General features: G+C 42.9%; 1 protein-coding gene across 3 annotated transcripts in view; it reads right to left on the reverse strand.

Moving 5' to 3' along the window:
• Window positions 1-23,691, reverse strand: part of LOC124615722 (WW domain-containing oxidoreductase) — a 138,683-nt gene that overhangs the window by 46,365 nt on the left and 68,627 nt on the right. For all 3 annotated transcript variants that reach the window (XM_047143790.1, XM_047143789.1, XM_047143788.1), the window contains exon 5: window positions 18,158-18,337. In XM_047143790.1, the coding sequence (XP_046999746.1) occupies window positions 18,158-18,337 (180 nt within the window). The remainder of the gene's footprint in view (window positions 1-18,157; window positions 18,338-23,691) is intronic.

Raw genomic sequence — 23,691 nt, forward strand, 5'->3', positions numbered from 1 at the left:
AATTTTGATTTTGGTTAAATAATGATCCGAATTGATGTTTTTACCTTTGCATACTTGCACATCATGGATTTCTTTTTGATAGTCACACGATATAGCCACATGATCAATCTGAAATTCTTGTAAATGATGGATGGGTGATCTCCATGTCTTTTGGTGTTTTTTTTTTTTTTTTTTTTTTTTTGCGAAGTGAAGTGACATAATTTTTAGGCTATTTTGTTGGCATAACTCATTGAGTCATGTGCCATTCTTACTGGTGAACTTGGGTTGAGGATAGTCTCCCACTGTTCTCTAGTATTTGCGCTCCCTGTCTATTTTGGTTTTAAAATCACCGAGTAGATTTTTGCATCATCTTTTGGAATTTTGGCCAACTCTGTTTCAAGTTCTTTCTGGTTTTTTGAGTCCTCTTTTATTGTTACCATTTGCTGGTACATGCACGTGATTAAAGATGTAGTTTTTGTTTGTGTGTTTGATTCTTAAGGTCATAAGTCACTTATTAATGGGTTTCACTTCCTTTACTGAATCCAGAACTTTTTTTGTCTATAATGAAGGCAATGCCAAACAGTGCCACTCCTTTGCCAATTTTCTTGTTTGTTCCACTTTTTAAGATTCTGTAATTATGGTAGTCAATCTTTTCTCAATCTTTGAAGTGTGTTTCTTGAAGGGCAAGAATTTGGATTTTCTGTTTCGTGAGTTCTGTAGTTTTCCTGCTCAAATGAGTGAATGTAGAAACTGCCAATCTAAGTACATGCTTTTTGTGGAAGTTTACGGGAACACACCAGCTTGCTCTGTCATGTAAGTCTAAGCTCCCCAGAGTTCAAATGCTTGGTTGCCACTTTGGAGGGTGTGGTTTGCTTACCTGGTGTAATTCTGTCTTCACTTGTACGGGTCATGTTTGCTTGTCATGAATTTTCTACCTTCTGCTAGTGGTGTAGAACTAAAGATTGTGAGTTCCTGGAGCATGTTTACATCCATACCTCCTGGTGAACAGACACTGATTATACTGCTCCAAATCACAAGAAGCATGGACTTTGGTTATCATTTTGGTCTGTGGGTGGTATTTGATTCCCGACCTACCCTGCATATCTGCCAAATATTTCCCTATCCGCCTCCTGTGGGCACGCCAGATGGGGCTGATAAACCCCATCCTGGACCCATTATTATTATTATTATTATTATTATTATTAGTTGCAGACACAAAGCATTAGCAGCATTAGCATCTTTAAGTCTTCTAGTTTCTGTCAGTTTAGAAGTAAGAGGTCTAGCAGTCAAATCATTATAAGTATGGTGCTCACAACTTAATTGGTTGATTTTAAATTAGGGTGCATGGTGTGGGTGAAGCTAGGGAGAGAAGAGATGCAGAGGAAGCACGTGTTGTAACAAGTGTCTATTCATGTCATCCTCAACATGGATCATTGGCTTTCTTTTCTGCAATGGAATTGTAGGTAGCAATGGCGATGTGTTAATCATAGCCGACTCAAGAGTAATGGTCTCAAAAAGCTTGGAAACTACTGTTCCCTATTTCTGTCTGCATGTGTTGACTCACAAAGGCAGAGGTGTGGGTATCTGACACTTGCCACTGGTGAAAAAAATTCTGTTACGTGGATGTGTGTTTCATGAGGCATAGTGCACTACTGTTGATGTGTGTAACTTAGTAGTCCACTGACTCTATACTCTATGGTCAATAGTTTTGTTGAGTTCACTAATATTCCCTGTGGGTCATTAATATGATGTATTGCAACGAAATGGAATGATTTGATTTAAAAATTATTTAATACAATTTATATTTAAGCGTGGCTGAATGTATATTATTTATAGAACTACTTCTGCTTTTTCCTGGCCATATCCCCTGTCTTCATGGGCCAGCATGTTATTCTGGATTTGGCATTGCAGAACTGGTGCTCGAAAGTGATGAGACCCTACACTGCTGATGTATGTCATGACACTGAAGTGGCATGCACGTGACAGTTGGCTGCATGGAATCAGTGCTACAAGAGGTGATAATGTGGGAATGTGACATAGTTACAGAAATGAGCTACCATGTATAGCTGTGCCCATGACTATACACTGATATAAAGTCACCTGATTTAGTACTGCACCAATGGGGGCAGTTGATTCTGTCTACAAGGAATGGAGTACCACTTGCAGCCATGTAATACAGTGAAAGAATAGTGGTAATAAAGAGATCCTAACTGACAATGGGACTGGAGACAAGTGTCATGTCTTCTCAATGACATTTTTTTTTGTTCCTGTCAGTGAGTAAGGGTCCACCTCCACCAGTTTCTGAACACACATTGTGAAGGGAACATAAGAGGCGTTACTCAGAGTCCCACATAGAGCTGCATGTCTTCAATTCAGAGGTGAATAAATCCTATTCCATTCCATGAATATAATAGAGGGAAACATTCCACGTGGGAAAAATATATCTAAAAACAAAGATGATGTGACTTACCAAACGAAAGTGCTGGCAGGTCGATAAGACACACAAACATACACAAAAAATTCAAGCTTTCACAACCAACGGTTGCTTCATCAGGAAAGAGGGAAGAAGAGGGAAAGACGAAAGGATGTGGGTTTTAAGGGAGAGGGTAAGGAGTCATTCCAATCCCGGGAGCGGAAAGACTTACCTTAGGGGCAAAAAAGGACAGGTATACACACGCACACACGCACACACACACACACACACACACACACACACACACACACACACACACATATCCATCCGCACATACACAGACACAAGCTGACATTTGTAAAGGCAAAGAGTTTGGGCAGAGATGTCAGTCGAGGCGGAAGTACAGAGGCAAAGATGTTGTTGAAAGACAGGTGAGGTATGAGCGGCGGCAAATTGAAATTAGCAGAGATTGAGGCCTGGCGGATACCGAGAAGAGAGGATATACTGAAGGGCAAGTTCCCATCTCCGGAGTTCTGACAGGTTGATGTTAGTGGGATGTACCCAGATAACCCGGACGGTGTAACACTGTGCCAAGATGTGCTGGCTGTGCACCAAGGCATGTTTAGCCACAGGGTGATCCTCATTACCAACAAACGCTGTCTGCCTGTGTCCATTCATGCGAATGGACAGTTTGTTGATGGTCATTCCCACATAGAAAGCTTCACAGTGTAGGCAGGTCAGTTCGTAAACCACGTGTGTGCTTTCACATGTGGCTCTACCTTTGATCGTGTACGCCTTCCGGGTTACAGGACTGGAGTAGGTGGTGGTGGGAGGGTGCATGGGACAGGTTTTACACCGGGGGCGGTTACAAGGTTAAGAGCCAGAGGGTAGGGAAGGTGGTTTGGGGATTTCATAGGGATGAACTAAGAGGTTACGAAAGTTAGGTGGATGGCGGAAAGACACTCTTGGTGGAGTGGGGAAGATTTCATGAAGGATGGATCTCATTTCAGGGCAGGATTTAAGGAAGTCGTATCCCTGCTGGAGAGCCACATTCAGAGTCTGAGCCAGTCCCGGAAAGTATCCTGTCACAAGTGGGGCACTTTTGGGGTTCTTCTGTGGGAGGTTCTGGGTTTGAGGAGATGAGGAAGTGGCTCTGGTTATTTGCATCTGTACCAGGTCGGGAGGTTAGTTGCGGGATGCGAAAGCTGTTTTCAGTTTATTCGTGTAATGGTTCAGGGATTCCGGACTGGAGCAGATTCATTTGCCACGAAGACCTAGGCTGTAGGGAAGGGACCGTTTGGTGTGGAATGGGTGGCAGCTGTCATAATAGAGGTACTGTTGCTTGTTGGTGGGTTTAATGTGGACGGACGTGTGAAGCTGGCCATTGGACAGGTGGAGGTCAATGTCAAGGAAAGTGGCATGGGATTTGGAGTAGGACCAGGTGAATCTGATGGAACCAAAGGAGTTGAGGTTGGAGAGGAAATTCTGGAGTTCTTCTTCACTGTGAGTCCAGATCATGAAGATGTCATCAATAAATCTGTACCAAACTTTGGGTTGGCAGGCCTGGGTGACCAAGAAGGCTTCCTCTAAGCGACCCATGAATAGGTTGGCGTACAAGGGGGCCATCCTGGTACCCACGGCTGTTCCCTTTAATTGTTGGTATGTCTGGCCTTCGAAAGTGAAGAAGTTGTGGGTCAGGAATAAGCTGGCTAAGGTAATGAGGAAAGAGGTTTTAGGTAGGGTGGCAGATGATCGGCGTGAAAGGAAGAGCTCCATCGCAGCGAGGCCCTGGACGAGTGGAATATTTGTGTATAAGGAAGTGGCATCAATGGTTACAAGGATGGTTTCCGGGGGTAACAGACTGGGTAAGGATTCCAGGCGTTCGATAAAGTGGTTGGTGTCTTTGTTGAAGGATGGGGGACTGCATGTAATGGGTTGAAGGTGTTGATCTACGTAGGCAGAGATACGTTCTGTGGGGGCTTGGTAACCAGCTACAATGGGACGGCCGGGATGATAGGGTTTGTGAATTTTAGGAAGAAGGTAGATGGTAGGGGTGCGGGGTGTTGGTGGGGTCAGGAGGTTGATGGAGTCAGGTGAAAGGTTTTGTAGGGGGCCTAAGGTTCTGAGGATTCCTTGAAGCTCCACTTGGACATCAGGAATGGGATTACCTTGGCAAACTTTGTATGTAGTGTTGTCTGAAAGCTGACGCAGTCCCTCAGCCACATACTCCCGACGATCAAGTACCATGGTCGTGGAAACCTTGTGCGCCGATAGAATGACGATGGATCGGTCAGCCTTCAGATCACGGATAGCCTGGGCTTCAGCAGTGGTGATGTTGGGAGTAGGATTAAGGTTTTTTAAGAAGGCTGGAAGTCAGAAATTCCTGGAAGGTTTGGAGAGGGTGATTTTGAGGAAGAGGAGGTGGGTCCCGCTGTGACGGAGGGCGGAACTGTTCCAAGCAGGGTTCAATTTGGATAGTGTTCTGAGGAGGATCAACATAGCCCAGCTATAACCAACACTTTTTCGCCTTTTTTCACACCAGATCTCCAGTTGCTTTCTAGTTCACCTTTATCTCTCCCATATATATTTATTTTCATTTTCATTTCTGCCTCATGTTACACTTCCCACCTTCTAATACCATGTCACCCTCACAACATCCCCACAACGACCCCACTAAGTTTTATTTACATTCCCTCCGCAAACATGCCTTCGCCCTAGCCAAATTACACTCCCATATTTTATTTTCTCATGCCTGTCTGACATTTGGCATTACCCCCAAAGGCCTCACACTTAAAGTTCCCATCTCTGGCTGTAACCCTTCTTTCCATCAGTCCCCATACCAGTTCCAAACTGAACAATCCATTGCCCTCACCAACCTAATCCTTCACCTACACATCAACTCAGCCAATGAACACACCCGTCAACTCCTATCCTTAATAAAAGTCCTCAATCTTTCCTCTCCCAAATCCACAATGGCTGTTCAGAGCATCCTCCTACAAGCCAACCACAAATTAGAACAGCATGCCACCCTCCACTTAAAAAAACTATACAATCTCCTGGTTTCCCACCTCCGGAAAAGCAACTCACTCACCCTTCACAACCTTTCCAGCAAACCTCAACCTCCTCTCATTGCACACCGACCCAGTCTCTCCCATCTACTCAATCTCCCACTTACAGCTCCACTCCCCCCAAAACCTCAAAATTCCAATCAACACAATTTGGAACCACAACACCCTAATTCAGTAGTTAACCTTTCCTCCAAACCTCTCTCCTAATCCGAAACCTCTGTCCTATCCAAAGGCCTCACCTTCAGCCCCACTCCCAGATTAAACCAAACAGCCTGTGTCAAAGATTTACTGTCCTACACCCGTACTCTCTGCTGGAAATATCACTTTGCCACGAAGAAAAATGATCCTAATCCTACTCCTAATGATCCAACTCCCCAAGACACTATCCAAATTGAACCCTGCCTGGAACAGTTCCGTCCTCCGTCACAGCGGGACCCACCTCCTCTTCCTCAAAATCACCCTCTCCAAACCTTCCAGGAATTTCTGACTTCCAGCCTTGCTTCTCAATCCTTCTTAAAAAACCTTAATCCTACTCCCAACATCACCACTGCTGAAGCCCAGGCTATCCGTGATCTGAAGGCTGACCGATCCATCGTCATTCTTCTGGTGGACAAGGGTTCCACGACCGTGGTACTTGATCGTCGGGAGTATGTGGCTGAGGGACTGTGTCAGCTTTCAGACAACACTACATACAAAGTTTGCCCAGGTAATCCCATTCCTGATGTCCAGGCGGAGCTTCAAGGAATCCTCAGAACCTTAGGCCCCCTACAAAACCTTTCACCTGACTCTATCAACCTCCTGACCCCACCAACACCCCGCACCCCTACCATCTACCTTCTTCCTAAAATTCACAAACCCAATCATTCCGGCCGTCCCATTGTAGCTGGTTACCAAGCCCCCACAGAACGTATCTCTGCCTACGTAGATCAACACCTTCAACCCATTACATGCAGTCCCCCATCCTTCAACAAAGACACCAACCACTTTCTTGAACGCCTGGCATCCTTACCCAATCTGTTACCCCGGAAACCACCCTTGTAACCATTGATGCCACTTCCTTATACACAAATATTCAGCACGTCCAGGGCCTCGCTGCGATGGAACACTTCCTTTCACGCCGATCACCTGCCACCCTACCTAAAACCTCTTTCCTCATTACCTTAGCCAGCTTATTCCTGACCCACAACTTCTTCACTTTCGAAGGCCAGACACACCAACAATTAAAGGGAACAGCCATGGGTACCAGGATGGCCCCCTTGTACGCCAACCTATTCATGGGTCGCTTAGAGGAAGCCTTCTTGGTTACCCAGGCCTGCCAACCCAAAGTTTGGTACAGATTTATTGATGACATCTTCATGATCTGGACTCCAGAATTTCCTCTCCAACCTCAACTCCTTTGGTTCCATCAGATTCACCTGGTCCTACTCCAAATCCCATGCCACTTTCCTTGACGTTGACCTCCACCTGTCCAATGGCCAGTTCACACGTCCGTCCACATTAAACCCACCAACAAGCAACAGTACCTCCATTATGACAGCTACCACCCATTCCAGGTCTTCGTGGCAAATGAATCTGCTCCAGTCCGGAATCCCTGAACCATTACACCAACAACCTGAAAACAGCTTTCGCATCCCGCAACTACCCTCCCGACCTGGTACAGAAGCAAATAACCAGAGGCACTTCCTCATCCCCTCAAACCCAGAACCTCCCACAGAAGAACCGCAAAAGTGCCCCACTTGTGACAGGATACTTTCCGGGACTGGATCAGACTCTGAATGTGGCTCTCCAGCAGGGATACGACTTCCTTAAATCCTGCCCTGAAATGAGATCCATCCTTCATGAAATGCTCCCCACTCCACCAAGAGTGTCTTTCCACCATCCACCTAACCTTCGTAACCTCTTAGTTCATCCCTATGAAATCCCCAAACCACCTTCACTACCCTCTGGCCCTTGTAACCTCCCCCGGTGTAAAACCTGTCCCATGCACCCTCCCACCACCACCTACTCCAGTCCTGTAACCCGGAAGGTGTACACGATCAAAGGCAGAGCCACGTGTGAAAGCCAACAAACTGTCCATTCGCATGAATGGACACAGGCAGACAGTGTTTGTTGGTAGTGAGGATCACCCTGTGGCTAAACACACCTTAGTGCACGGCCAGCACATCTTGGCACAGTGTTACACCGTCCGGGTTATCTGGATACTTCCCACTAACACCAACCTGTCAGAACTCCGGAGATGGCAACTTGCCCTTCAGTACAACCTCTCTTCTCGTTATCCGCCAGGCCTCAATCTCCGCTAATTTCAATTTGCCGCCGCTCATACCTCACCTGATCTTTGCCTCTGTACTTCCGCCTCGACTGACATCTCTGCCCAAACTCTTTGCCTTTACAAATGTCAGCTTGTGTCTGTATATGTTCGGATGGATATGTGTGTGTGTGTGCACGCGAGTGTATACCTGTCCTTTTTTCCCCCTAAGGTAAATCGTTCCGCTCCCGGGATTGGAATGACTCCTTACCCTCTCCCTTAAAACCCACATCCTTTCGTCTTTCCCTCTCCTTCCCTCTTTCCTGATGAAGCAACCGTTTGTTGCGAAAGTTTGAATTTTGTGTGTACGTTTGTGTTTGTTTGTGTGTCTATCGACCTGCCAGCACTTTCGTTTGGTAAGTCACGTCATCTTTGTTTTTAGATATACTATTCCATTCTATCATACTCTAAATTTGAAAGCAAACAGAGAACGATTCTTCTGGAAAATTACTGTTCAATAGAAGAATAATTATTTATAAACGTTCCTTGATTGTGGCCTCGTTCAAGCATGGAAGATTGTCCACAAGTTTCTTTAACATGAAAACTGAACAGCAGCTAATTGGAGGAGTGTAGTGTGGCATGACAAATCACAATAATATTGCCTCTTTGCAAATTATGCAAAGTGTCAAGTGCACCAGTGGTCAATAAGCTATTTAACTCATGGTGTGTGGAGTGTATAATGCAGACCATAGGAACAGAATATGATATTTTGGGGATGTTTTTCATACCACAAATTGAGCTCACTGGTTCAGGTTACAGCGAACATCAACTGGGATTTTCTTTTTTGACAGTCTCAGTGACTAAGAGTTGCCCTTTATTTTATAACTTCATGATGAGTATGCTGTGTGTACTTCCTCTCCTAAGATTACAAGAGCTGTGTTCAATGGCTGCACAGATATGGTCTCAGTTTCATGAACACTCGAGCACTCTATCATACCTCGACTGGGTTGATAAATCACCCAATGTTAATCCCACAGAAAGTGCCTGGAAGCATTTAGAATGATGGGTGAAAGATAGCAGCCAATATTCCTCCAATTTGGCACCTGTACTGGATCTAATTAGCAGAGGATGGCTTCAGCCAGAAATGGCATACCTAAAGAAACTTGTGGACACTTTTCCTTGCCTAAACAATGCCACTAACAAGGCACAGTAGCTCTCTAGAATAATCTTCCTCAGTTTGAATAAAATAGAACAGAATAGGATTTATTCTCATTTGAACATGTTTGAATGTAATTGGTGCCATGAAGTTGATTTAATCTGGAAACTGTGTTAATATAGTGTGCTTGAACAGGTCTTATTAAGTAAAGTTAGTATGAAAACTTAAAAAATTGTCATTCTACACTACATTTGTATGCCACAACTACTAATTACTCATATCATATTAAATGATGATGCATGCTGTTACAGCTTATTGTTAAATGCCATTCATCATTAAAATTCCAGGTCAACTACGAGGGTCGTACCAAAATCAAAGTCTCCTATTTTCATTAACGGAAACTATAAGAGATACATAAATCACAGCAGCACAGCTAAATAGAGCAACATTTCAGTTACAGACTGTCATTTTTTCACAGTCACCATCATTTGTTATGAACTTTTGCCAATGATGAACCTGAGCCTGTGCTTATAAAAATCATCAGAACCAGCTGACACTAACCACTTCCTTACAGCTTTGACAACAGCATCTGATTCTCAAAAACGGCGCCACCTAGTCCAGCTTTCAGAGGCCCAAAGGGATGGAAGTCTGAAAGCCCTAAATCGGGACTGTACGGTAGATGTGGTAAGACAGTCCTGCCAAATTTTGCAATGAGTTGTGTGGTAGGAAGACTGGTGTGGGGCCCAGCTTATCGTGTTGCAGGTGACAGTTAGTCTTTTTCTCTGGCCTTACCCTGGAAATTCAGACTTTCAGCCCGGTCAGTGTTGTCTTATAGCATCCTGAATTAACAGTTCTCCAGGCTCCAGGACATCCAAAACAACCACACCCTGGCTACCCAGAAGACTGTGCACATCGCCTGCAGACGACAGTGTCTTGAATCTCTTATTTGATGGAGAATTCACATGTTGCAATTCCAAGGACTGTCTTCTCTGGTCATTATCCACTGACCGGCACAGATGAGTTGATCAAGATGAAATTCATTGCGAGAGATGAAAACTGTGCAGGGTCAACTGGGCCACGGCTAGTCATGCACAACCTATTCACCACCTTGAAAATGCTGTACCTATTGCCTCACATTGGTCACGTCTATTGTATCATCTCCATACACCTTTAACAAGTTTTGATGGATTTCAATTGGCACAATTCTTCAACAATGAAGAATTAAATCACACATCGCTGTTTTATACGTGTGTCCATATCAGACTACATTTTGGAATACTCCTCTGCTGATGCCAACTACTGCAGAACAATGGAACCACCTACAAATGAAAGGGGAGGGTTCAAGCATTAGCACTACACCAACAACATATAACACAGACATCCTGAGTGACCACAAAAAAATAGGAGGCATTACCTTCATAACAACCTTCATATTATATGGTCCTTGAAAACTAAAACTGAAAAATGTGCTTTGCTTTGAAACCATTTTGCTCCTCTTGTTTTGAATTCACTCACAGACAATGAAAAGGTTCTTCTAAATAGTTTGTTAAAGAAGGCAGGGTCAACTACTGTGAACTTTTGTCAACTTAACATGTAACACATCAATCATATGTGTATTCCGCATGTTGTGGTGTTGCACTAATGTCTATAAAGAGTACTTCCGGAGCACTTCATTAACATGATAAGAAACTGTGTCAGAACTATATGCATACCTGTTCTCCGTAACACTGTCACATATGGTAACCACTACCTCATTTGCTTAACCTGTTACCTACAAATAGAAAAAAAAACTGCCATATTTTGTGAAAGGTCATTCATATCAGGAAATGAATCTTTTTAAGTAAATTGGAATACTCCATTTTAGGACACTTCCTTTTTCTTGTGTATATCAATGACCTTTCATCAGTAACATTACCAGATGCTAAGTTTGCTAGTCCCCCATTTGGATCTCCGGGCGGGGACTACTCAAGAGCACGTCGTTATCAGGAGAAAGAAAACTGGCATTCTACGGATCGGAGCGTGGAATGTCAGATCCCTTAATCGAGCAGGTAGGTTAGAAAATTTAAAAAGGGAAATGGATAGGTTAAAGTAAGATATAGTGGGAATTAGTGAAGTTCGGTGGCAGGAGGAACAAGACTTTTGGTCAGGTGATTACCGGGTTATAAATACAAAATCAAATAGGGGTAATGCAGGAGTAGGTTTAATAATGAATAAAAAAATAGGAGTGCGGGTTAGCTACTACAAACAGCATAGTGAACACATTATTGTGGCCAAGGTAAACACAAAGCCCATGCCTACTACAGTAGTACAAGTTTATATGCCAACTAGCTCTGCAGATGATGAAGAAATAGATGAAATGTATGACGAGATAAAAGAAATTATTCAGGTAGTGAAGGGAGACGAAAATTTAATAGTCATGGGTGACTGGAATTCGTCAGTAGGAAAAGGGAGAGAAGGAAACGTAGTAGGTGAATATGGAATGGGAGTAAGGAATGAAAGGGGAAGCCACCTGGTAGAATTTTGCACAGAGCATAACTTCATCATAGCTAACACTTGGTGCAAGAATCATAAAAGAAGGTTGTATACATGCAAGAAACCTGGAGATACTGGAAGGTCTCAGATAGATTATACAATGGTAAGACAGAGATTCAGGAACCAGATTTTAAATTGTAAGACATTTCCATGGGCAGATGTGGACTCTGACCACAATCTATTGGTTATGAACTGCAGATTGAAACTGAAGAAACTGCAAAAAGGTGGGAATTTAAGGAGATGGGACCTGGATAAACTGAAAGAACCAGAAGTTGTAGAGAGTTTCAGGGAGAGCATAAGGGAACAATTGACAGGAATGGGGGAAAGAAATACAGTAGAAGAAGAATGGGTAGCTCTGAGGGATGAAGTAGTGAAGGCAGCAGAGGATCAAGTAGGTAAAAAGACGAGGGCTAATAGAAATCCTTGGGTAACAGAAGAAATATTGAATTTAATTGATGAAAGCAGAAAATATAAAGATGCAGTAAATGAAGCAGGCAAAAAGGAATACAAACGTCTCAAAAATGAGATCGACAGGAAGTGCAAAATGGCTAAACAGGCATGGCTAGAGGACAAATGTAAGGATGTAGAGGCTTGTCTCACTAGGGGTAAGATAGATACTGCCTACAGGAAAATTAAAGAGACCTTTGGAGAAAAGAGACCCACTTGTATGAATATCAAGAGCTCAGATGGCAACCCAGTTCTAAGCAAAGAAGGGAAGGCAGAAAGGTGGAAGGAGTATATAGAGGGTTTATACAAGGTCGATGTACTTGAGGACAATATTATGGAAATGGAAGAGGATGTAGATGAAGATGAAATGGGAGATAAGATACTGCGTGAAGAGTTTGACAGAGCACTGAAAGACCTGAGTCGAAACAAGGCCCCGGGAGTAGACAACATTCCATTAGAACTACTGATGGCCTTGGGAGAGCCAGTCATGACAAAACTCTACCATCTGGTGAGCAAGATGTATGAGACAGGCGAAATACCCACAGACTTCAAGAAGAATATAATAATTCCAATCCCAAAGAAAGCAGGTGTTGACAGATGTGAAAATTACCGAACTATCAGTTTAATAAGTCACAGCTGCAAAATACTAACGCGAATTCTTTACAGACGAATGGAAAAACTGGTAGACGCGGACCTCGGGGAAGATCAGTTTGGATTCCGTAGAAATGTTGGAACACGCGAGGCAATACTAACCTTACGACTTATCTTAGAAGAAAGATTAAGAAAAGGCAAACTTACGTTTCTAGCATTTGTAGACTTAGAGAAAGCTTTTGACAATGTTAACTGGAATACTCTCTTTCAAATTCTGAAGGTGGCAGGGGTAAAATACAAGGAGCGAAAGGCTATTTACAATTTGTACAGAAACCATATGGCAGTTATAAGAGTCGAGAGGCATGAAAGGGAAGCAGCGGATGGGAAAGGAGTGAGACAGGGTTGTAGCCTCTCCCCGATGTTATTCAATCTGTATATTGAGCAAGCAGTAAAGGAAACAAAAGAAAAATTCGGAGTAGGTATTAAAATTCATGGAGAAGTAGTAAAAACTTTGAGGTTCGCCGATGACATTGTAATTCTGTCAGAGACAGCAAAGGACTCGGAAGAGCAGTTGAACGGAATGGACAGCGTCTTGAAAGGAGGATATAAGATGAACATCAACAAAAGCAAAACGAGGATAATGGAATGTAGTCGAATGAAGTCGTGTGATGCTGAGGGAATTAGATTAGGAAATGAGACACTTAAAGTAGTAAAGGAGTTTTGCTATTTGGGGAGCAAAATAACTGATGATGGTCGAAGTAGAGAGGATATAAAATGTAGACTGGCAATGGCAAGGAAAGCGTTTCTGAAGAAGAGAAATTTGTTAACATCGAGTATAGATTTTAGTGTCAGGAAGTCGTTTCTGAAAGTATTTGTATGGAGTGTAGCCATGTATGGAAGTGAAACATGGACGATAACCAGTTTGGACAAGAAGAGAATAGAAGCTTTCGAAATGTGGTGCTACAGAAGAATGCTGAAGATAAGGTGGGTAGATCACGTAACTAATGAGGAGGTATTGAATAGGATTGGGGAGAAGAGAAGTTTGTGGCACAACTTGACTAGAAGAAGGGATCAGTTGGTAGGACATGTTTTGAGGCATCAAGGGATCACAAATTTAGCATTGGAGGGCAGCGTGGAGGGTAAAAATCGTAGAGGGAGACCAAGAGATGAATACACTAAACAGATTCAGAAGGATGTAGACTGCAGTAGGTACTGGGAGATGAAGAAGCTTGCACAGGATAGAGGAGCATGGAGAGCTGCATCAAACCAGTCTCAGGACTGAAGATCACAACAACAACAACAACAACAACAACAACAACAACAAGTTTGCTTTATTTGCAGATGATACAAACGTTCCAATAAACGGTAAACCAAGTATAGCCTTAGAAAGGTCGGCTAACGAAATTTTCATGGACATTAATAAATGGTTCCTAGCCAATTCTCTGACATTGAACTTTGAAAAACATACTACATTTTTGGGATAACAGCGTGACAGTAAATTTAACAGGGAGGAGCATACCACAGAACTGCTTATGCACCTAAACAAATCTCTGTTTTCTATGTGAATGTTGTCAGACATAGGTTGTTTAAAAATAAGAAACTATCATAGTTTAATTATTTTCATTCCATACTGCCAGATGGGATTATTTTCTGGGGTAACTGATCAAGCCATGCTAAAGTTGTCTGAACCCAATAGAAATTATTTCTGGTGTGAACTCAAGAACATCCTCCAGGGGGCTGTTTCAGGAACTGGGGATATTAACTACTGATTCCCAACATATTTATTCCTTAATGAAATTTGCCATTAAAAATGTATCTTTTTCTTCAAACCAACAGTTCAGTTCATGGAATAAATACTAGAAATAAGAATAACTTTCACAAATATTTAAAGTAACTTATTTGGTTCAGAAAGATGTTGACTATTCAGCAATTCACATTATCAATAACATGTTAGCAGCCATAAAAAGTTTAACTAATAATAAAGTTCAGTTTGAGAATAGTCAGACCTGACCGTTGTGTGCATGTTGTTAACAATATTCAGGGCTGTAACAAGTTTCCCCAAGTGAAATTTCCTGATCTTTCCCTGATTTCCAGACAATTTTTAGCATTCCACCCTGACAAATTTTGAGATCTTCTGTATTTCTAAACATGTGAATAAAAATCTTAAGTACTAACATCAACATCTTTTGTAATGAACTGTTTTTAGATGGAGAAAGCAAGCCAAATGTTATAAATGTTTTGTTAAGACCACTGATGGAGGCAGCAGTGCTCTCAGATCGAAAAGTGATGGTTCGTGAGCTCTCCGAAATGATCCCTGATGTCAGCAAAATCTCTATTGACAAGATTTTGAGAGAGCATCTAGGGTATGCTAAGGTTTGCGCAAGGTGGGTGCCAAGAATGTTGACCGAAGGCCACAAACAGCAATGTGTTGAAGCGGTCCAAGAACTTCTTCAAGATCATGGAACTCATGGCGAGGGATACCCTGACTCCATCATCTCTGGAGATGAGACTTGGGTGCACTACCGCACACCCGAAACCAAAGAACAGTCCAAACAAAGGAAGCAACCAGAGTCGCCGAGACTGCGAAAATTCAAACAAACGCAAAGTGTCGGCAAAGTGATGGCAACAGTGTTTTGGGACAGGAAGGGAGTATTGTTGTGTGAATTATTGCCCACCGGTACAACAATCAACGCTGCCAGGTACTGCAAGACACTGCAAACATTGTGTCGCATAATTCAAAACAAGAGGAGGGGTATGCTGTCCGAGGGGGGTGTGTCTGGATCAGTATAACGCTCGACCACACACCGCTACAGCCACCAGTGAGCTCATCACAGAATTTGGATGGGGTATTGTCAAACACCCGCCCTACAGCCCGGACTTAGCCCCAAATGACTACCATCTCTTCCCTGACATGAAGAAACACCTGTGTCGATCGCATTTCGGTAACAGAGAAGAGCTGGAAGAAGCGATTCTCAGGTATCTACGCAGCTTGGTGGCACATTTTTTTGACTCGGGCATTCAAAAGCTCATACACCGCATGCAAAAATATATTGACCTCAGTGGCGACTATGTAGAAAAATAGGTTAAAGTCTGAACTTTCCAAAAATGTACGCATTCATGAAATAAACAAGTTTTACACTGTGAAAAAAAATTGGGAATCTCATTTTACTGACACCCTTTGTACGTTATTGTTGGTTATTATCCACTGTGTTTTGTCTATTATTCTACAAGTATTGTGTGATTTTTCTTTCAAGAAATGCACGAGTACATAGCATACAAACAAACTGCCAGCCACTGCCATAATTTTCTTCTTCTTATCGTCCATACTTTCTAATATACAAACCACTTTCGAAGTGCCAAAATGTACTAGAATAAATAAAATGTCACACTGTACAATGTATTTGGGATGAGACAGTCACAATTCCTGAAATCCATTGCCCATGGCCTCTGTCCTGCCGAGGAGCACCACAGTCCTAGATTCATGGATAAGCCATGAAAATTCACCACATTACGCCACAGATCAGTGAGACTAGATGCAACAGGCAGGGTCCGCACATTAGTGGGAAACTATGGGCTTCAGATTGGCAGGCCAGATCTATTAGAAATACCCACAGAGATGCCGGCACTTTAGTGGGAAACTATGGGCTTCAGATTGGTAGGCCCGATCTGTTACAGATACCCACAGAAATGGCCTGCATTTTTGGCCCATCATGGAATTCCACTCGTGTGGCCAGCTATTACACGTCAGAGACACCATGTTGATGCAGTGGGACCACAGTGATCACCAACGCAACAGATATCTTGTGCAAATACTCTGAGAATCAATACTAATGAGGATACGTAGCAACTCACTGTAAAGATGATCGCTGAGTCACAGACAGGCACACAGAAAAGACAGTCACACTCTCAACTAAATTTTTGGCCATAGCATTTGTCAGAAAACAACATCGCACACACATTCACAAAATCATTGTGACACAACTCGTGCACACATGACCGTTGTCTCCAGCCGCTGCTTCAACAAGCTCTGAGAATCAGATCCACACAAACCACTCCTCACACCTGCACCCCTGCCTGTCATCGGCAGCTGCTAGGCTAGCAGCAAGTAGTGGTGGCAACACTGACTGCAGGGGAGGGGTGGGAAGGGGAGCAGCAATAAGAATAACAGAATACGGAAGCGGTGCACATACTCAGATGTGCCCAACCAGTGATGAAGCATGACGTCTCAGTAAACAAACAATTTCATGCTACAGAGACAAATCGAGATTTTTCCAGTGGTTTTTTTTTTTCCAAATTTCCCTGATATGTTTGAAATTCCCTGATATTCACTGATTTACAGAACCTGTGGCAACCCTGATATCAAATAGTGTGAATATTATCTACAATCTGACTTCTGTACAAATTTTGCGCAGTAATGTAATCATTGTGAATAAGTGCTGTGAAACATTTTTTTGAATTTTATTCTTTTATTTGATGATGTGTAGCTAATAACCAAAGAATTATCATATACACGGAAGTGTATTGAACGTGTAATTACTAGTTTTATATCCTTTTGAATGTAAATATGCTTAAGATTTTCCTTGACTGATTCCTCATCACGAGGGCACTTTCTTTTGGTTTCTGTGGAAGGTACATTAACATACCTGTTGTTATTTTGTAAATATTTATTGTGTATTTTTGTTTTTGACATGTTTCACATCCCAGAGGATCTCCTCACTATGGATCAATTGGATTGAAAAGTACGTCTAATCTACTTCAATTCAAGAATGGAATCCTATAGCAGGCCTCACTACTGGAATCAAATTTTACCCTTATTTGTTGATGCTTTGTTGATGCCTGAGGATAACCTTCTGCTTCCTGCATTCTTGATAATAATGGAATCATTTATGCGTACTTCCCTAATTTCATTATGTACTGACTCATGCAAAGTGTAAAATACCATTTAGACCTGTTAATGCTTTACACACAAAAGATTAAACTATCTTTCCTCTCAATGCTACTTTCCTGAATCCCAGTCTGACAATAAATTGCAAGTATTGTGATTGTGAACTTCTATTTACAGAAAATCTTCTCAAAGATCTTCAAAAACTTAAGTAATAAGACAACCATCATGTAATTGTCTCTATTATCTCTTGTTCTCTTTTAATAATATGGTTTTTCTAATTAATATTTTAATATGTTTGGAAACTGACTGTACCTGAAAGACACATTGTGCAGATGGCTGGGTGCACTAAGTCATAGTCTATTTGATATTTATTTGTGGCTATGAAAGTCATTTCTCATCAGTGATTTAATAATGGATTCACAATCTTCGTTGTTTCCTGCTATTTTTCATGATCTAAACTGCATCTGCAGGCTGCTGTTTGGAACCTCATTTCCACATAAATGTCTCCTAACACTAGCATGAAATCTCTAGAGTATCTTAATCAATTAAATTTACCTCTGAAGTAGCATGCCCATGATAATGTGATCAGGTGAGAATTCTTGATTCTGTGAAACATTGAGTCTACTGTACTCAATGTATGCATGCAGTCAATGTACGAGCAGCAGGAAGACAGAAGAACAGAGTAGACGGATGGAGTTGAAATATATGATATGACTATGTGATTATGAAGAAATTAGAAGGAAGAAAAAAGAGACAGGATGAGAATTCAAATAAATGGACATGAAAAACAGGATTGGAACATATTACAAACCCCTCCAATGGATAATTTGCAGCAACTTACCTGTGGGATTCCGAAGACACAACAACAATCCTAGATGATGAATGCAGCGATGACAGAAGCAGCAGTGTGAGATAAAAGTGACTCAAGTGGTTTACTTGAAACAATGTTTCATATCCATCCCCTGTCAATGAGAATGGTAACCCAAAAATCGCTGCATTAAGAATGAGATAGTCCAATGACCTGCGAATACAGTAACAGATTAGTATCAAGTAGAACATGAAATCATTTCATAACAATACAAAAATACCAAAATCTGAAAACATAGGGCAATGGCAACACCAAGAATGGCCAAATATTTCATTTTATACTGAAAACACACTACTATTTTTTTAAAAAATTAATTAATTACTCAAAAGCCTTTCTTTCTTTACATTACCAAATAATAAACTGCAGATAAACTCTGTTTGTTAATGACATTATGAATAACTTGCTTATTTCTTTCAGTGTGTGGCAATTACAACTCATTGGGTGGTATGAGCTAAGATAGGAGATGCACCCTGTGCTTAACAATGCCTGCCAGCAGTGACACCCTTCTGCTATTTCTCATGATCTGAATTGCATCTGCAGGCTGCTGTTTGGAATCTCATTTCCAAACTATGTTGTCAATTTTACCCTTTGGCATCTGGCAACTCAGAAGTATACATCTTCAACAGCAGCATTCATCTGCAAATTCAGTTCATTGATCATTCAATATGGTCAGATTTGGAGATAAGTGATATGCTGTGTTAAAGCTGTGGATTCAGAAAAACCCCTAACAGTCAAGATCGCAAATGTAGTTTTATCAGTTACTACTTTTGGTTTATCTACAGGCTATCTTTAGATCTGTAATATGCAAAATAATTGGCTAAGGTTCTCTCTTCCAATTTCGTCTTTTCACATACAATACACATTACACTGTATATGCAGATCTAAGGCTACAAGCTTCACAACTTTTCAGTTTCTTGTATATACCAACATCAGATGACTAACTGTCAGTTAATATCAACGTACTGTATTACTCTCTTAACTTTTTTATGAGAAGGAAAGTTGCTACTCACCATATAGTGAAGATGCTGAGTCGCAGATAGGCAGAACGAAAAGATTTTTACACTTAAAGCTTTTGGCCAATGGCCTTTGTCAACAATAGACACACATACGCACGCACGCACGCACGCACACACACACACACACACACACACACACACACAACTGAAACCACATTGTGAGCAGCAGTACCAGTGCACGATGGGAGCAGCGACTGGGTGGGGGAAAGTAAGAGGCTAGGGCAGGGAGGGAGAGGGATAGTATGGTGGGGATGGTGGACAGTGAAGTGCTGAAGGTTGGGTGGTGGGCAGGGGAGAGGTGGGGAGGGAGGGGGGGGAAGTAGTGGGGAAAAGGAGAGAAAGAAAGAGAAATAAATAAATAATCTGGGTGTGGTGGTGGAATGACAGCTGTGTAGTGCTGGAATGGGAGCAGGGAAGGGGCTGGATGGGTGAGGACACCGACTAACGAAGTTTGAGGCCAGGAGGGTTACGGGAATGTAGGATGTATTGCAGGAAAAATTCCCACCTGTGCAATTCAGAAAAGCTGGTGTTGGTGGGAAGGGTCCATATGCCACAGGCTGTGAAGCAGTCATTGAAATGAAGGATATCATGTTTGGCAGCGTGTTCAGCAACAGGATGGTCCACTTGTTTCTTGGTCGCAGTTTGTCGGTGGCCACTCATGCGGACAGACAGCTTGTTGGTTGTCATGCCAACATAGAATGCAGCGTAGTGGTTGCAGCCTAGCTTTTAGACCACATGACTGGTTTCACAGGTAGCCCTGCCTTTGACGGGATAGGTGATGTTAATGACCGGACCGGAGTAGGTGGTGGTCAGAGGATGAAAGGTACAGGTCTTGCATCTAGGTATATTACAATGGTATGTGCCATGAGGTAAGGGATTGGGAGCAGGAGTTGTGTGAGAATGGACGAGTACATTGTGTAGGTTCAGTGGATGGCGGAATACCACCGTGGGAGGTGTGGGAAGGATAGTGGGCAGGACATTTCCCATTTCAGGGCACGATGAGAGGTAACTGAAACCCTGGCAGAGAATGTAATTCAGTTGCTCCAGTCCTGGGTGGTACTGAGTTATGTGGCGGGATGGTGGGGCTTTGGGAGGTGGTGGGAGACTGGGAAGATAAGGTACAGGAGATTTGTTCTTGTACAAGGTTGGGAGGATAATTATGGTCAGTGAAGGATTCAGTGAGACCCTCGGTATATTTTGAGAGGGACTGCTCATCACTGCAGATGTGATGACCATGGGTGGCTTGGCTGTATGGAAGGGACTTCTTGGTATGGAATGGGTCGGCAGCTGTTGAAGTGTATCTATTGCTGGTGGTTAGTAGGTTTGATATGGATGGAGGTACTGATGTAGCTATCTTCGAGGTGGAGGTCAACATCTAGGAGGGTTGAGTAGGGCCAGGTGAAGCAAATTGGTGAGAAGTTGCTGAGGTCCTGGAGTAATGTGGATAGGGCGTCCTCACCTTCAATCCAGATAGCAAAGATGTTATCAATGAATCTGAACCAGGTATGGGGTTTAGGATTCTGGGTGTTTAGGAAGGCTTCCTCTAGATGGACCATGAATAGGTTGGTATAGGATAGTGCCATGCAAGTGCCCATAGTTGTACCCCTGATTTGTTTGTACGTAGTGCCTTAAAGAAGAAGCAACTGCGGGTGAGGACATACTTGGTCATGGCGACTAGGAAGGGGGTTGTTGGTTTGATATCCGTCGGGCATTGGGAAAGGTAGTGTTCAGTAGTGGTAAGGCCATGGGGATTTGGAGTGTTAGTGTACAGGGAGGTGGTATCAACAGTGATGAGCAGTGCACCGTGTGGTAAAGGGACAGGAACTGTGGAGAGTCCGTGGAGGAAATGTGATTGGTATCTTTTATATAGGAGGGTAGTTTCCGGGTAATAGGTTGTAGGTCTACGAGAGCAGAGATTCTCTCAGTGGGGCCACAGTAACTGGCCACAATGGGGAGTCCTGGGTGGTTAGGTTTATGGACATTAGGAAGCATATAGAAGGTAGGAATGCAGGGAGTGATAGGGGTGAGTAGAGAGATGGACTCCGGGGACAGGTTCTGAAATGTGCCTAAGGATTTGAGTAGTGAGTGGAGGTCCTGATGGATTACTGGAATGGGGTCACTGTAGCAAGGTTCGTCGGTGGAAGTATCTGACAGCTGGCTGAGTCCTTCCGCTAGGCAATCCTTGCAGTTTAGAACAATATTGGTGAAGACTTTGTCCACAGGTAGGATTATAATGTTGGGATCAGTTTTTAGATGGTGGACTGCAGTTCTTTCTGGAGATGTAAGGTTAGTCTACATGTTGAGGGATTTGGGGAATGATAATAAAGCAAGGTTTGAGGTTAAGAAACTCTGGAAAACTAAGAGGGGGTGGTTTTGGGGTAGTGGGGGTGGATCACAGTTGGATGGAAGGGTGAACTGAGTTAGACAAGATTCAATATTGGTCTTTGGTTGAGTCTAATTGGTAGGGTTGGTGGCAAAAAAGTGTTTCTACTGCAGGGATTGGGAGAAGGAAAAAAGGTCTTTAACAAGTCCTGTATGACTTAATTTGGAAGTGCGGCAAAGGTGAGCCCAGTCACTAACATCACCTATGTCATAGGAGGTAGGGCTATCTGTGAAACTAGTCATGTGGTCTAAAAGCTACGCTGCAACCACTGTGCTGCATTCTATGTAGGAATGACAACCAACAAGCTGTCTGTCCGCATGAATGGCCACCGACAAACTGCGACCAAGAAACAAGTGGACCACCCTGTTGCTGAACACGCTGCCAAACATGATATCCCTTATTTCAATGACTGCTTCACAGCCTGTGCCATATGGGTCCTTCCCACCAACACCAACTTTTCTGAATGGTACAGGTGGGAACTTCCCTGCAATACATCCTACATTCCTGTAACCCTCCTGGCCTCAACCTTTGTTAGTCACTGTCCTCACCCATCCAGTCCCTTCCCTGCTCCCATTCCAGTACTACACAGCCATCATTCCACCACCACACCCAGTCATTTTACATTTTTAAATTTATTTTATTTTATTTTTTATTTATTTCTCTCCTTTTCCACTACTTCCCCCCCTCCCCACCTCTCCTCTGCCTGCCACCCAACCTGCAGCACTTCACTGCTTACCATCCCCACCATACTATCCCTCTCCCTCCCTGCCCCAGCCTCCTCCTTTCCCCCACCCAGTTGCCACTCCCATCATGCACTGGTGCTGCTGCTCACAGTGGGGTTTCAGTTGCCTGAGACTGTAGGCGTTCGTGTGAGTTGCGTTTGCGTGAGTGTGTGTGTGCGTATGTGTGTGTATTGTTGTCAAAGGCCATTGGCCGAAAGCTTCAAGTGTGAATTTTTTTTTTTTTCTGGTGCCTATCTGCAACTCAGCAGCTCCACTATATGGTGAGTAGTAACTTTCCTTCTCATAATATTGTTACACTCCATCCTGGATTTTCCACTGTTTGATTTCTTAACTTTCTCCTATTTACAAAAACTGATATTATTGTTTCAATACAATGTTTTATGTACACACACTTTTATCACTTTATATCTTAAAACTAAAATGTACACAACCAATGTGAGGCTTGTTAATGAAAGTAATAGTATTGGCTTACTGATTGTTATCATTCAGCCTACTTCCAGACACTAATATAATTGACAAATACCTGTTCTTTGAATACTGATGTCAAAATTATGGCACAGTGCTAAACACTTTGTTGGCAACAGTTACCCTTCATGTTGCTTGATAGTCTCTTGGGCATGCAGTTGGGTTCATTGATCACTGTAGAATGAATTTTTGATGGTGTAATGTGGCATCGTCATCACGTTACTCCTGCTGACTGACATTCTGGACCAGTAAGTGCGACATACAGAGTGGAGAAAAATTGTGACACGAAATTTTAACTCTGGACAGCTGGTGCCAGTAGGAAGCAAAATTACTAATGTTTTGTAGGTCAACAATGCACAATTTTTAAACTACAGAAACTTGGCACCATGCGCTCCGACTGTCAGTGGGATTGCCCTGTTGCCAAATGCTCTGAACAATGCATGACCATGAATGATTTGCCCCTGCCGGAGATTGCAATGTATCCAAGCCTTCTGCTCTGGGAGCCAATCGCCGGGGTCCCCGACACATCCATTGTAGTTTCATGGTAAGACGTACCAGGAACAAACCCATTAACAGCTGTTAGTTCATGTACCAAAAGTCTTTTACAAATTATGTCAGCCTTGAAATGGGCCTTTTTTGTAGCTAGGACATTGTTTACTTAAAGCAGGTGCTCGAACTGGCACTCGCTGACCCCCCCCCCCCCCTCCCACACACACACACACACACACACACACACACACAGAGGAAAAAGTCTAGTGGCGTGATTGCGGAGGCCATGTCCTACGAGCACCTCTGCCAATTACCTGGCTGTTGAAGAGATCATTTAAATGTCTGCGCACAGCACAACTGTTATGTGTGAGCGCCTCATTGTGCTACAACCACATGCATAGCTGTAGGTCC

The sequence above is a fragment of the Schistocerca americana genome, chromosome 5, assembly GCF_021461395.2.
Source record: "Schistocerca americana isolate TAMUIC-IGC-003095 chromosome 5, iqSchAmer2.1, whole genome shotgun sequence".
Taxonomy (NCBI): Eukaryota; Metazoa; Arthropoda; class Insecta; order Orthoptera; family Acrididae; genus Schistocerca; species Schistocerca americana.